Source organism: Asparagus officinalis, chromosome 5 (assembly GCF_001876935.1).
Source record: "Asparagus officinalis chromosome 5, Aspof.V1, whole genome shotgun sequence".
Classification (NCBI taxonomy): Eukaryota; Viridiplantae; Streptophyta; class Magnoliopsida; order Asparagales; family Asparagaceae; genus Asparagus; species Asparagus officinalis.
Window position 1 is genome coordinate 28,432,773 of NC_033798.1, and position 15,109 is coordinate 28,447,881.

The following is a 15,109-nucleotide window of genomic DNA, read 5'->3' on the forward strand; positions in this document are numbered from 1 at the left end:
ACAAAGAAAATAATACCAAGGGTGCGACACATGAACTTTTAATTTTTGAGGCATTGACACAATTTTTCCTAAATTTTATCATTACCTCAAATAAAACATTTGTTTACTGACGATAGTAAGGCGATCCATATATTTTTTTCTAATTTGGAACCCACCAACTCGGTGATATGATGTTAATAAATAATTTTAGATTAATGCAAGAATTTGAACCATTTTGTAAATATATAATTTTACAGAATATTTCCTACAAATAAATTAAATACATTTGATATTACAGAATTTTTCCTACATATAAATTAAATACATTTGATATTGAATCATATCTCTGACCGAATACGGTTTGGGTCAACTATAATTAGACCCGTTTACATTGAACCTTAAACCCAAACCGGTGTAACAACGAACCGAACAACCCTGCCCAATCATGGCCTTCTTCTCCGCTCCTTTTGTTGACAATAGAACATCCACCCACCTCCCACGCACGCCCCGGCTATCTTTCCCCTTTTCTTTTATAAGCAACAAAGTGCCATACCACTGAAAACAAAGTGCCCCCCGCACCCCCTGCTCCCGCAACTCAGAGCTCTCTTCCTCGTCCTCATGCCTCTCTTCCTCCTCCTCCTCCTCCTCCTCTCAACCCCCTTCAGTCTCTCCCTCAACCAAGAAACGACCAGCCTCCTCACATTCAAATCCTACATTACTCAAGACCCATCAAGCTTACTCTCCAACTGGAACTCCTCTGACCCCAACCCCTGCTCTTGGACAGGCATCACTTGCAACAAGAACTCCACTGTCATCTACATTACCCTCCCCAAATCAAACCTCTACGGTTCTCTCCCTCCTTCTCTCTTCTCTGACCTCCCCTCTCTCCGCCATATCAATTTGAGGAACAACAGGCTTCATGGGTCTCTCCCTTCAACCCTCTCTTCCTCAATTAGCCTCCAAAGTTTGGTTCTTTATGGAAATTCGTTATCTGGTTCTCTCCCATTCGACATTGGGAACCTCACATACCTTCAAATTTTGGATATTTCACAGAATTACTTTAATGGGTCTTTGCCCAATTCAATAATCCAGTGCAGGAGGCTGAGGACTCTGGATTTGAGCAAAAACAACTTTACTGGTTCTCTGCCCGTTGGGTTTGGAACCGGCCTGGTTCAGTTGGAAAAGCTTGATCTTTCTTACAATGGGTTTACCGGATTGATCCCGGGCGATATTGGTAATCTCACTAATCTCCAAGGGACTGCTGATTTCTCTCATAATGCGTTTTCGGGTTTGATTCCTGTGAGTCTTGGGGTTTTACCGGAAAAGGTTTATATTGATCTTAGTCATAATAATCTCAGTGGCCCTATACCACAGAATGGAGCTTTTGAGAACAGAGGGCCAACTGCTTTTTTAGGAAACCCTGGCCTATGTGGCCCTCCATTGAAGAACCCTTGTTCTTCTTCTGTTAATGGAGCGTCTACGAATCCATTTTTACCTGATATTTACCCCCCTTCGGAATTGGAATCCAGCAAGGATACTAGAAAAGGGCTTAGTAAAGGTGCAATAGCTGCCATTGTGGTGACTGATATTGTTGGTATTGGATTGATAGCATTGGTATTCTTTTATTGCTATCAAAAAGCTATTAATAAAGAAGAGACCCGGAGCTCCCGTAAAGGATCAAGGGATCAAAAGGAGTGCCTATGCTTTAGAAATGATGAATCAGATGCTATTTCCGAGAGTATTGAGCACCACGATCTTGTGCCATTGGATAAGAAATTGAGCTTTGATTTGGATGAGTTGTTAAAGGCTTCGGCTTTTGTTTTGGGAAAGAGCGGAATCGGGATTGCGTACAAGGTTGTGTTTGAAGATGGGCTCACGTTAGCGGTGAGAAGATTGGGTGAGGGAGGATCACAGAGGTTTAAGGAGTTTCAAACTGAGGTTGAAGCAATAGGGAAGGTTAAGCATCAGAATATCGTTACTTTGAGAGCGTATTATTGGTCAATTGATGAGAAGCTGCTGATTTATGATTATATTCCAAATGGGAACCTTTCTGCTGCACTTCATGGTATTGTCTTAACTTCTTACTCATAACTTCATTCACTTGATAAATTTTTAGTATTTATACTACCAAGAAATGTTGATATTTAGAACTTGTGAAAGTTTAAAAATGCATCTTGTAAGCAAATAATTGCCAAGTGACTTTTGATGTAGAATGTACTTTCTGCTTTACTAGGTCTAATATTATAATTGCGTATTAAAAGTTTGATTGTAAATTACAGTAACAAGTCACTTAACATGTTGAACACTTTGCTGGTCACGATTTGTAGCAGTTTAGTCATTAAATTGGTTCACTCAATTAAATTTGGTGAGAGATTCGTCAAGGAAGCTTCAAATACTTCTTGTTCTTTTTGAAATTATTTACCATGGTGGTAATCACTTGATAGGTAATTAAGAAACATATTACATGTGTGGTCTACTAGTAGTTCATCTCCAATTAATTTTGTAAATGATTCAACAGGGACACTTCAAAGAGTTGTCGTCCTCTGAAATTTTATTTGCTGCAAAAGTAAAACTCCCTTGATAAATATCATTATGAACTGAATCACATATTTGTGGTATTAAAGGTTCACCTCTTTATAAGTCGATAAATATATTATGAAATTGTTAGATTACATGAGAAAGTGTGTATTAATATTATGTCAAAATTTCCCATTTAAGTAAAGTATTCCTTGGTCATATTTCTTTTTGAATTTGCTAATAAAATAATCAGATCATGTTTGATTCATATGATGTTCTTCCCTGTTCTATTTTGCCAAGAATTTTCTCCAATTTATGCTAACAAATGCTTTGTTTCATCTTTAAACCTAATAAAAAGATCCTAGTTTTATAATAAGAAGATCCTGGTTATATTGTCATACGTCTGATTTATCTGGGGGCATTGATTGTATAATTATGAACAGTAAAATAGATCCATATTACCGTAGGACGGAGAAAATATTTTTCAAATAGAGGAAAATTCTTGCTACACATACTTCTGATTGGTTTAATTGCGAATATTCCATATTAGATTCCATATCTGCTTAATTTGACCAGAAAAAAAAGTGTAAGGATCATATGTCCTTCACCATATTAGCAATTTCCATCATAAGTGGCGATTTTAGAGTAATAAGTTCTGTTAGTGCTCTCAAAAGATGAACAAGGACTTCTCAAAACTCCTTAGAGAGATGCATCCTCTGGAATAAAGAATATCACAATAGATTAGAAAATCCTATACACATCACAAATCAACGTAAACTTAAGTGAAATGCCATAGAGAACAAATTTCAAACTCTGGGCAAATCCTAGTACACTTGTGACCTCGGACTACTTCTAATTTCAGGTACAGCAAGCAATGAAGCATTTCAACCTTTATCCTGGGACTTGCGCCTAAAAATCATGAAAGGAATAGCTAAAGGATTAGCTTACTTACATGATGTCAGCCCGAAGAAGTACGTTCATGGAGATCTCAAACCCAACAATATCCTTCTCGGTCTAAACTTAGAGCCATATATTTCGGACTTTGGTGTTGGTCGCCTTGCCAATTTAGCTGGAGGATCCCCATTGCTCCAATCAAATATCTCAATGAGTCCAATGATCACTATTTCATCTAGTTACCAAGCTCCTGAAGCTTTGAAGACTCTAAAACCATCTCAAAAATGGGATGTTTACTCTTATGGAGTGATTTTGTTAGAGTTGATATCTGGGCGTTCTCCAATTGCGCTAATGGAGATGTCAGAGATGGATCTAGTTCAGTGGATTCAGTTCTGTATCGAAGAGAAGAAACCCCTTTCGGAGGTTCTCGACCCTCTTTTATCAAATGAGTTAAATACTAAAGATGATGAGATTATTGCAGTACTTAAGATATCTTTAGCTTGCGTTCAAGCCAATCCTGAGAGGAGACCATCGATGAAGAATGTCATCGAGACCTTGGAGAAGATCATTGAGGTATGAGCATTGATCTTTTACTTGCATTAGAGAGAAAATGCAGTAGCTATTGGTAGTAGGATATCTTGCTTTTATCTGTTGTTGTGTCGTCTCATTGTGCAGTTCTTCCTAAAGTTTGTGCTATTTCTTCTAGCTTGTTCATGTAGTAATGTATCTGAATGAATAAGCTAATGGTTGAGCAACATGTTTCGGGCTTATTTCGTGTAAACCATCAGAAATATGATCAAATCTACTTACCTAAAACCAGAAAGTATGTACATACCCTTCAAAACCTATCACAAGTCTTGACCCCTGAAAATTATCTGATGCATTATTCTTCATTATAATTAGTTAGAATTTACTATCTACTGTTCATCATTGGTAGTCAAATTTGTGGTGCTTGCCGTATTTTAGAAACTCATAAATTAACGTTGATATCCATTCAGTTAAAAGTTTACGTTCGATTTTACAAATCTGCCATGAACTTTTTTTTTGGGTGGTGGGGTGGGGATTAAAGTATCGTGAACCCTTGGACATTGTTGCTAACTGTGTTAGTGACTTGGATATAAGAGCTAAACTATCCTTAAAAACCGACCAGAGGAAGAGAGTAATATAGAACATATATGAAAGTACTTAAGAGCAGAATTATCCAGAACATGTCACTTGCAAAGCACGTGAAAAACTTGTTATAGACTCCATCAAGCATGATAGTTTAGTGAAAGTAATTCATCGTTGTTTTTTCAAATTAATGAAAACTAAGGTATTTTGTGTTGAATATGGCTCTGAATTGAAAGATATCAGCAGCAAGCAAGCAGCAGAAAAACCGCATTGACAGCATCAGCAGTCAGACCAGCTGGTCCATCACTAGTGATCCTTCAGTGGTTGGACCGGTCGGTCCACTGCCAGCAAGTTTTCAGTGGTCCGACTGACCGTCTGACTGCTCAGGGTGTTTCTGCACAGTTTGAGTCTGAATTTGATTGGATTTCCAGTTTTTATTGGGCTTACGAATTCTACCCTATTTAAAGGGTGTTTTATGAGATCTCGGTTTTATGCTGAGAATCTCATCAACTTTATGCTGTAGAGAGAGTTAAAAAGAGAAGAAGAAGAAGGGAACAATTCTTGTGAGGATCTGCAAGAGAGAGGTTGAGAAATCTTGTAAATCCCCTCTCCTTCTCCAATGGACCTAGGCTTATTGCCGAACCATGTAAATCTCGTGTTCTTGCTGTGGTTGCATGCTAGTTTTGTTCTTGCTATTTATCCGCAATAAACCCTAACTGTCTATTTTCCCCAACAGTTTGGCACAAACTCTTCCACAGTTCATGGTACTTTTGTGAAATTTACCCCTAAATTAAGCTTCCTTTTGTGTTATTAGCAAATTTGAGTACTGATGGTGAGCATTCAAATTTTAAGTTTTCCTCCTCCTACATAGATGTTGCTTTGTAGCTATAGCCTTGAAGCATGATAACTGAGTCACCGGGCAGGCTGATGCAGTCATGAAAAATTAGATCTGAAAGATTCAGGAGGCTCATGAGCCAACGTATTGGAGAAGCAGAATCATCAACAAGGAAAAAACAAGGTACCAGTGAGACCTTGGAGATCTGATGTCAAAAAAGAAAAAAAGGAAAAGAAAAACGAAAAAGAAGTACCAATGAGTTGAAGTAAAAAGTTGTCACACTACTTGCAATTAAGGTCTTAGGAATTCATATACTATGTCACGCACTGGGCCCAGAGCCCGTTGGCACAAGAAATGGTATCAGAGCATTTAGCTAGTCAGAAATGTGAAGGTAAGTGTTATACAAGTAAGTGCTACACTGCATGAGCACAGTGGGAGCCACCTCTTCAAGCCCGAAGGAGTCACCTCTAGAGTCTACATCGCTTGGTGGTGATACTGAGATAGGCCAATTGTCATGGCGTGAATAGAAAGTTACGTAATTAAGGTAGGGTGATTGTGATACCGCAAGATTTAGTCCCACATTGGATATCGATTGAGTGATTGAATGGTTTGTAATGACAGGTCTTGGAGTGCCAAGTGTAACATTGGCAGTGGATTGAACCAAACCTTATGTTGCATTCTGTAGATCCCATGACTTACATTGCACCAACGGACTTGCGGGCCTGGGGCGTGACATACTAGGTTGGATCTGATCCATACCCAGAACTGTTATGCTTTTGTGTAAATTTGTTCTTGACATAGTATTGACATAGTATCTGAGCACTCCTGATTTTGAGAGATCGTGAAATTTTATCATTATTATAGTTATAATATGTTTATTTACTTTCTCTTATGAGTGTTAATAACTAATGTTAGATTAATCAGTAAACGTGGACTGATGGGTCTCTTACATACTTTTGGCTGGTTTGTCATTAATGTGACATACATCTATAACTCTCTACAGCCCATATCATCAACATATCTAAGTATTGGTGACTAACTTGGCTATGTCAGCGAGACACACTGGCTTCTATTTTACTCTAAATTAATACATATTATTGGGTAAAATTACAATAATTTAAACTTTTGGTTGAAGTGTTACAATAGTTGTGATTGGAGATAGTATGAGACCGAATACAGACTTTGTTTTAGCTTTTTCGGTATAAGCACAAGTTACCCAACGTATGCAGAAAGACCTTGTTTTTAGCTCTATTGCAAGAGATTTCAGCATGGTCAAAAGATGTGCCTTTTCTTCTCAGATCAGCATGAAGTTTGCTCTCTTTTTCACTTAGGGGCTGTTTGGTTATTTCCTAAAAAACCAAAAAATAGAAATGCAAACCAAGAAAACTCAAAAAGTACAATTTCACACATTTCCATCCCTAAAACTCACCCACAACATCTAATAAAATATTATTTTTATCCAACAACTCATCCAACACATCTAATAAAATATTATTTTCATCCAACAACTCATCCATCACATCCACCACATCTAATAAAATATTATTTTTATCCACAACATCACTCAACTCATCTCATCTCATATTTAAAAATTACTCACATCATCCAATAAGATTGTGACAACTCATCTCATCTCATTAACATTTTATTTTTTTGTTTTCCTCTCAAAAAGCTAGGAAAACAATTTCTTTAAGTGTGGGTCATATCATCCAATAATATAATGACAACTCATCTCATCTCATATATTTTCTTATTTTTAAGAAATAACCAATCAAAAGAAAACAACCTATTACAAGAAATATGTTTCTTATAATTTATTTTATTATTTTTTTGGCCAACCAAACAACATCAAAACAAGTTTTCTTAAAAAATCACTCACATCATCCTATAATAAGGTGACAACTCATCTTCATTTCTTTGATTTCCTTCTTTTTTTAGCAAACCAAACACTCCCAAAACAATTCTTTGATTTAATAGTTTTCCATTTCTTTGATTTTTAATTTTTTTTAGGCAAACAAACAAACCCTACTTTAAATTGTACTCATTGAATGATGCTTGTTTCTTTGCTTGTTAAGTGGGAGAGCAGAAATCAAACTATATGATAGCTTATAAAAGGAACATGCATGCTGATCACTGCTTGCCGCTAACAGAAAAAGCTAGAGCTCTAAGATTATATTGGTTGATGAGTAGTCGGCCAGCACTTTTTTTTTTTCGTTAGCCATAGGACCCAAGCTTCTTTTGATTATTGAGCTCGATTAGAGACTTTTATATTATATTTGATATCTGTATGATAAATCTTATTGGTCCTAAAACTTGATCATCGGCTTTGCAGAATGATAATGTATAAATATGGAATTTGAATGTTTGATTAAATTTTTTGATTTGGAATTGGAACTTCTCAAAATAAGTATATGTAGACTAAACAGTATAAGAAAACTCAAAACATAATATATAGCATAAGTCATTAAAAGACCACTTGCTCATATTTGATTCATTTAATATCAAATTTGATTTTTTTTTTATTTTCAAATAAAATTCAAGGACTAGTTACATGAATATTTACCGAACTATATTATTCAATGGAAGGCTTTTTGTTATGTGCATCACTGGATGAATTAGCACTATTCATTATCCCTTGTTCTATGAGTGCAATCACTTATAAACTATTTTATTAGCATTTACACCTTCTAATCTCAAATGATATTGCTTTTTTCATTTCAGTCTCGGAGACCATTTAGTCTTTTCCCAGTTACGTCTTGATGTATTTCTATTTAAAAAAACGGATGTTTGGCCCTAGACTTTAATGGCTAAAGTTAAAGAATGCTTGGAACTTTTTAATGATTATTTTGCAGTCAGTCCTGTAGACATTATGAAGGGAAAAATATTTTGGCAGACTTTTTTTTCCATGCAAAGACATCTATATGTCAGCACAATTATGGCAACAGGTTCTACAACTTTACAAAGATGTTGATTTAGTGTCCTTTGTTATGATTCTTTTGATTTAGAGAAGACAATTGAGTCAATCAAGGGAGCATCATCTGCTTTATTTTAAATTTTACAAAGAAAACCATCGGCTTGTAGCCAAAGTTTTGTCTGAAGTTATGAATTTCTAAATATTTTATACAGATAAAAAAAGTGACTTCTAAACGTGGATACCCCCCCTCCCCGCCCCAAAGTTGAAATGAGGAGAACGGTGGCCAGTTGTCCGTACTTCTGGTCACATGCAAGTTGTATGATTTATCTTGAATTATCTGATCAGGTTTTTCCCCCAGTACCAAGCAAAAAAAAAAAAAAAAAAAAAAAGATTACGATCACCTTCTGATGTCTAAGGAGCTTAATCATGTACGAATACGAACTGTTTTAAAGCCGATTTGAAGGAAATCTTTTGGAAATCTAATTTTAGCACAATCAGAATTTCTCCATAATTTTTACAAATATTTGTGAGATGTGAGTTTAGAGATAATGACGAGGAACGGAATGAGAGGACTCCAACCCAAAAAGGTTGGACATTGATCATTCGTGGTAGGTGAGGAACTAAAACAATCATTGGTGGATGTTGGATTGTTGAAGGTGCTAATTGCAATGAGCACGGAGATCGGCGTTAAGGCGAGGTAACATGTGTAAGAAAAAAATGGTCAAAAATACAGTGCTCACAGCGGAACTAAATATAAAATACCTCCTACCATTGTTTTCTATAATGATTTACAACTCAGATAATTAGATGGAAAAACTATAATTAATCTGAGCACATACAGAAACAAAGAACGAAATTAAATTACTGTTAAAATAAATAAAATAAAGAAATACGAAAAGAGTTTCTAGCATATACCTTATAAAATAGGCTTAATCTGATGGAGAAAATTTTGCTGTATTTATAGGCTAGGCTAGGACTCTTCAGTTATAGCTGAAATTCTTAAAAGATAAATTTCCATCCATCAGAGAAATAGATATTAGCATATCTTAATCCATTACAACTCATGAGAATTTAAAAGTTAGTTATCATCATAACATAATAACTATATTATCATGTTGCCCACATACTAGATCGAATAACAACATTCTCCCACTTGGTCCGCATCACTTAATTCATGATAAACATAGAAGTATGGCCATAGTTAAATCAATAATATCTTGTAGTGGATAGTTCCCACTCAAATAAGGAATCTAATGCATGAATTGTGGTGGTCGATCTCTTAATAGTGACGAGCTTTTCTTTACATGTATCACAATACATAAGTTCACTAAGTGAGCAACTTTATGTGCAAATTGTATGAATGACATCCTAGAACCCACACAGGTCCTATTTTTGCTATCATAACAGATATAATTCAAATATAACTACTTTATTTATGCATAATAAAATCAAACTTTATTCTCCAAGAATATCCAGAATATGTCTAAAACAACTATAGAGAAGATAAACATATGATGAACTAAATCTGTTATGGTGTTTTCAGTTGCCAAAATACAACCCTTTACCAGTAACGGACAGGTGTCCCCCTGCATGCACCGCTCAGACCAGATTAACGGTCAGAACCAACAAGGATCCTGACTAAGCTAACTCGCCGAGTCAACATCTTCTTGGGTCGACTCGAAGGGTGGTACTTGTGGGTCCTCTTGTCGAAGACGACTTGCTACGAGCCCACTCGACCAGTTATTTGACGCCTCGCGAGGTCGACTTGAAATGCGTTACTTCTCAGCCAAGCTAAAAGATGACTTAAACCTCAAGCCTCTCCCGTTGACAGCACGTCGGCGTCACATTTAATACTTGGCAGGCGCCATCATACCTCTAGCCCTAATAGTCTTCATGTTACATCGGGCCACGTCAACACCACTATGCCTCTGATCACTTCACATTAAATGCTGAGATGATCTCTTCTCTACTCGCCAAGCGGCATGTGTAAAGTTGGTGTTGACATAGCTGCCGGCCCATACTTATTTACCACCATCCTGTACTCAGTCGAAATGACGTTTCTACCCTTTTAGCGTCACTATAAAAAGAAGTACTATTCAGAATACAAGTGTAAGCAAGCAATCTCTCAAAAATCCATTTTATTACACTAAAGAACTCACACAGTTCTTCATTTTCCCACTAAATTTCACTGGTTGACTTGATCGTCGGATGTACAGCGGAGGAACTAAGCCCCGTCCTCTCACGAGTTGCTATTTGTGCAAGCTGAAACTGGTGAACTCAAAACCAAATATTCGGAGAAGTGAGTGTCCCCTAATCAACCTAAACCCCACCATATATTTGACTATTTGATTATTTAATATTAACAGTTTGGCGCCCATTATGGAGCTTTCTTTCTTTTTCGAGAAAGCATGTCTGGTTTTGAGGATATGGCTGATCAGTTTCGCCCTGAAGGACTACACCAGAGCTACGTTACTCAAGCTTAGCTTGAAGAAACAACTCACAAGATCTCTCAATCCTTCCTGCAGCAACTCGCTACCTTCACCAGCGAGCTCCTCAGCCGGCTTCCATAGCCATAGAAAGCTACTTCAGTTGTCCCCCTCTTTCTGAAGACCAGCGATCGGGGACTCACCTCCCTTTGGGAGCATAAAAAATAGCACCGCCTAGGACACCTCATGCTGTTGCTAAATAGCGGAGAGATCATGTCGAGTATGCGACCCCTCCGCCACATCAGTTGGCTCGTCCTTAGGGAACCTCGCCGACGTCTCCTCCATCATCCTAAAATCACCGGCGAAAGATCCGGCCCTTATCACCCTGGGGATCACACTAGGAGAGCAATCTCTAAGAGTCTCCCCCACCATCGTGCCTCTCCAGCCCCCTTTGCTACTGTTGGGGCCTCTAGATACGATCTAGTGTACAAACTGATCACATAAGCCATGTGGGGGTTTCTGATTATCTCATGAATGCCCCGTGTGAGAAGTTCAAGATGCCTCATGTGAAGAAGTATAAGGGCAAGGGAGACCACTCCGAGCATGTCCAAAACTACTATGATGTGATGAGCATGCTCCAAGTATCAGAAGTGGTTATCTGCCGATGCTTCCCCATCATTCTTTCGGGGGAGTGTCAAGCTCTGGTGGAACGCTCTTGAGAAGAAGTCTATCAACAGTTTTCAGCAACTCAGCCGGAAGTTCATCCACCATTTCTTGGCAGACACCAAGTAGAAGCTGCCCCCTCATGTGTTGATCCAAATGAGGCTAGGGCCTGGAGAGAGCCTTCGAGCCTACTTTAAGAGGTTTTAGGCCAAGAGGCTGGAGGTCAATGACCCAGGGAGTTTGGTTGCTATATCCTCCCTTGTGGCCAACTTGTAGAGCAACAAGTTGGCTGCCTCGCTTGTCAAGAAGCTAGTCGCCAATTATGAGCAGATGATGGCCAAAGTTCATGGGTACATGGACATGAAGGATGCCTAAAGTTACAAGGCGGCAGCTAGGGTCATAGAGACCTCCATGACCATGACTTTAGCTCTAGCAGCAACACCTGCACCACCTGCACCACCGACACCAGCAGCAACACTGGTGGCGGTGTCGATACCCAAGTCAGCTAGAGGCCCTCCTACAAAACTGGAGTGGTCGAGAGACCCCCTGAGAGTCGACTCTCGCTCTACTTTGTCCGATAGGAGGGATCGACAGAGGGACCTGGCGTCGAGGTCTGCTCTCACTGTCTTCAATACCTCCCTCGTTGAAGCTCTCGCTATGGTTCAAAGGGAAGGACACCTCAAGGAGCTTGCTCCTCAAATGAGTTTGAATCCATGGAACCAAGATACTTGGCAGTTTTGCCGCTATCATAGAGATCACGACCACCTCACCAACGAATGCCGTATCCTTCAAGAGGGACATCGAGGATCTAATCGAGAGAGGATACTTGAAGAAGCTCGTCTCTCAGAGAGACTGGAGGGAAGCTCCCCCAGGCAAGGCAGATAGGAGATACCGCTCATAGTCGTCTCGTCCTTGACCGCCTCAAGATAGCCGACCCCCAGAGCCCAGCCATAAGGGGGCCATCAACATGATCCGTTTTCGATAACACTGTACAAAATTTTATTCATTAAATAAAATTCTTTTTGAAACTAACTCTTGTTTCACACTGTCGTAGTGCCAAATCTATGCAGGAATCCTAAGCCCTTAGTGCCTTCTCAGGGTAAACCCAAGGCACACTTGTCATACAGTCTTCTCCTGCATTTACAACTCGACTCACAGTAGGGCAAAATAACCTAGGCGTCTTCATTAAGACCTAGGAACCCAACCTCCAGGTTGTTATTTTTCTGAAAAGAAATTGGCGCCCTCATTAAGTCTAAGGCACGTACCCTAAGACCTTGGTGTCATCGTGAGTAAACCTAAGGCATGGAGCTAAACCATTCGGTTGTCTTCGACCAAAAGACCTAGACATCCTCATTAAGACCTACGCACCAACCTCCGGGTTGTCATTTGCCAAAAAACCCATACGTTCACAATTAAGTCCTGCACACTTAAACTCCGGGTTATCAATTTGCCAAAAGACCTAGGCGTCCTCATTAAGACCTAGGCACTCAACCTCTGGGTTGTCACTTTGTGAAAAGACCTAGGCATCCTCATTAAGACCTAGGCACCCAACATCCGGGTTGTTATTTGCTAAAAGATCCAGGCGTCCACATTAGGCCTTGGGTACCCAACCTTCGGGTTGTCAATTTTTCAAAAGAGCTAGGCGTCTACATTAAGTCCTGAGCACCCGACCTCCGGGTTGTCACTTTGCCAAAAGATCTAGGTGCCTACACTAAGTCCTAGACACCCAATCTCCGGGTTGTCATTTGTTAAAAAGACCTTGGCGTCCTTATTAAATCTAAGGCATGTACCCTAAGACCTTGGTGTCATCGTGAGTAAACCCAAGGCATGGAGCCCAACCGTTAGCCTGCTTCAACACCAAGACCTCGGTGTCCTCATTAAGTCCCAAGCACTCCAACCATTCGATCGTCCTCAACAAAAAGACCGAGACATCTCCCCAACAAGAGAAAATTCAGACGAACCGATCGACTCGCCCTGTTAACACTCGGGTCTTCCAAATGCAACCGGCTCACGACAATTGTTCTCTCAATTAGAACAAAGCAACAAGCAAGTAAAGCTAAAACAAGGCGAGCGAGTCGATCCTCGTAGTCCTTGACGATTGCGACGGACGTTTGGTGAGTCGACGTCTCCTCCTCAAGGTCCCACTTCAGTTGCTCAGCCGAGAGATGACTCGATCGAGCATCCTCCTCAGCCATCTACTTGAGGCGCTTCTCAGACTCGACCTCCCCCTCCAGAGAAGTTAGGTGGCCGTCCCGCTCGGAAATTTCTTGCTGGAGGCTGCCAACCTCCTCCCTCAGCTAGGCCACCTCGCCTTGGAGCTTCTCGATGGTGGCTGTCTGCTTGGCGCCACGGGTTGTATACCCCTTGATGTGCTTTTCACTCATATCTAGCTCCCGGTGTCAGCCAGCTTTATTGTTATTCAGCTCGGCCTCCAAGGTGGCGACCCTCTTCTCCGCTTCCTCCCTGGCCGACTTCTCCTTAACCAACCCCGCCAACTCAAGAGAGGAATTGTGCATGTAGGAGAAATGGCTAAACAGCTCCGACTCCAACAGCTCCCCCTGGACAAAGTAACTTTTGAGGGCCAAGTGCAAGCCAACACTAGACATCTCCTAGAAAAACGCCTCGTCCCTTGGGAGGGCAAACTTTTGGACAACCCGGACATGGGCAGTTGTTGACCCCAAAACCGAGCTCTCTTTGTCAAGAGGCTACTCCACGACGAACTTGCTGTTAGCCTTCTTGTTTTGATGATGTTTAACAAACAATTTACTTCTAATATTGTTTGTCTAGTGTTTGTGTTTTCGTATTTATTCTAGGCAAACAACGAGTTGGAGAATGGATGGAATTACGCTTCAACGATCATATCTAATGGAGGTTGGCAGAATTATAAAGTGAAGCCTTGCAATTCAAATTGAAGATCCAAGTTCAAGCTTCTTCCGCATAGTTTACCAAGTTGAGCTACAATGAAGACCTTCATCAAGCTTGGGTAATTTAGTTTAGGAGTTTATATTATGTGTGTTAGTACTTTAAGCTCAATCATATACACACATACACGTTTTGGTTTTATATATATATAGTTATATATATACATATATATTTTGGTTTGATAGTTTTCAAGTTTTAATATAAAACAATTTAATATAATTAGAAAACATATTTTTGTTTCATACTTATATGCATATATATGATTTCATCAATATCAATTTTATTTAGTTCAATGAAATCATGTTTTAGTGCATTATATGTGTTTTTTGATAAAATACCACATTCATTGTTTATAGACTTCATAACAATAGTTTACATCTTTCTTCAAGTCTATAAAATCATTTTGTAAAGTTTTAAAACATGGTTTAGCCAAAATGTCAAAATTCATATGTTTACATTTCTATGTTTTGGACCTCCTTATAAAATAATGATATTTTACATTTGGGAAGTCTTTTTTGCAAACCAGTCTTTGTAGCATGTTTATTATCATGTCTACAATCATTCCCCGAAGTTTTATATTTTTCTGAATTTATTTGATATTTTTAAACATGCTTTTAAAATCAGCATTTCACTTTCAAACTGTTCTGTTCATGTATCAGTTCACGGTCGACCGCCACGGTCGACTGCGCCTTTGTTTTTAGCCTGTGAAGCCAACATAAACTTTCGCGGTCGATCGTTACGGTCGACCGTCAGCTCGAATTTTCCCACGGTCGACCGTCATGGTAGACCGCCAAAGTCTCTGGAAAATTCTCAGCTTCGAAAGTGGCTCGCGGTCGACCGTGAGATTTT

At 39.2% G+C, this 15,109-nt stretch overlaps 1 protein-coding gene across 1 annotated transcript; it reads left to right on the plus strand.

Annotated features, from left to right (window-relative positions):
- Positions 415–4,238, plus strand: LOC109842732 (receptor protein kinase-like protein ZAR1). The gene is made up of 2 exons (XM_020411601.1): positions 415–2,044; positions 3,359–4,238. Exons 1-2 carry the CDS (start codon positions 598–600, stop codon positions 3,967–3,969), a joined length of 2,058 nt encoding a protein of 685 aa, XP_020267190.1. The 5' UTR covers positions 415–597; the 3' UTR covers positions 3,970–4,238.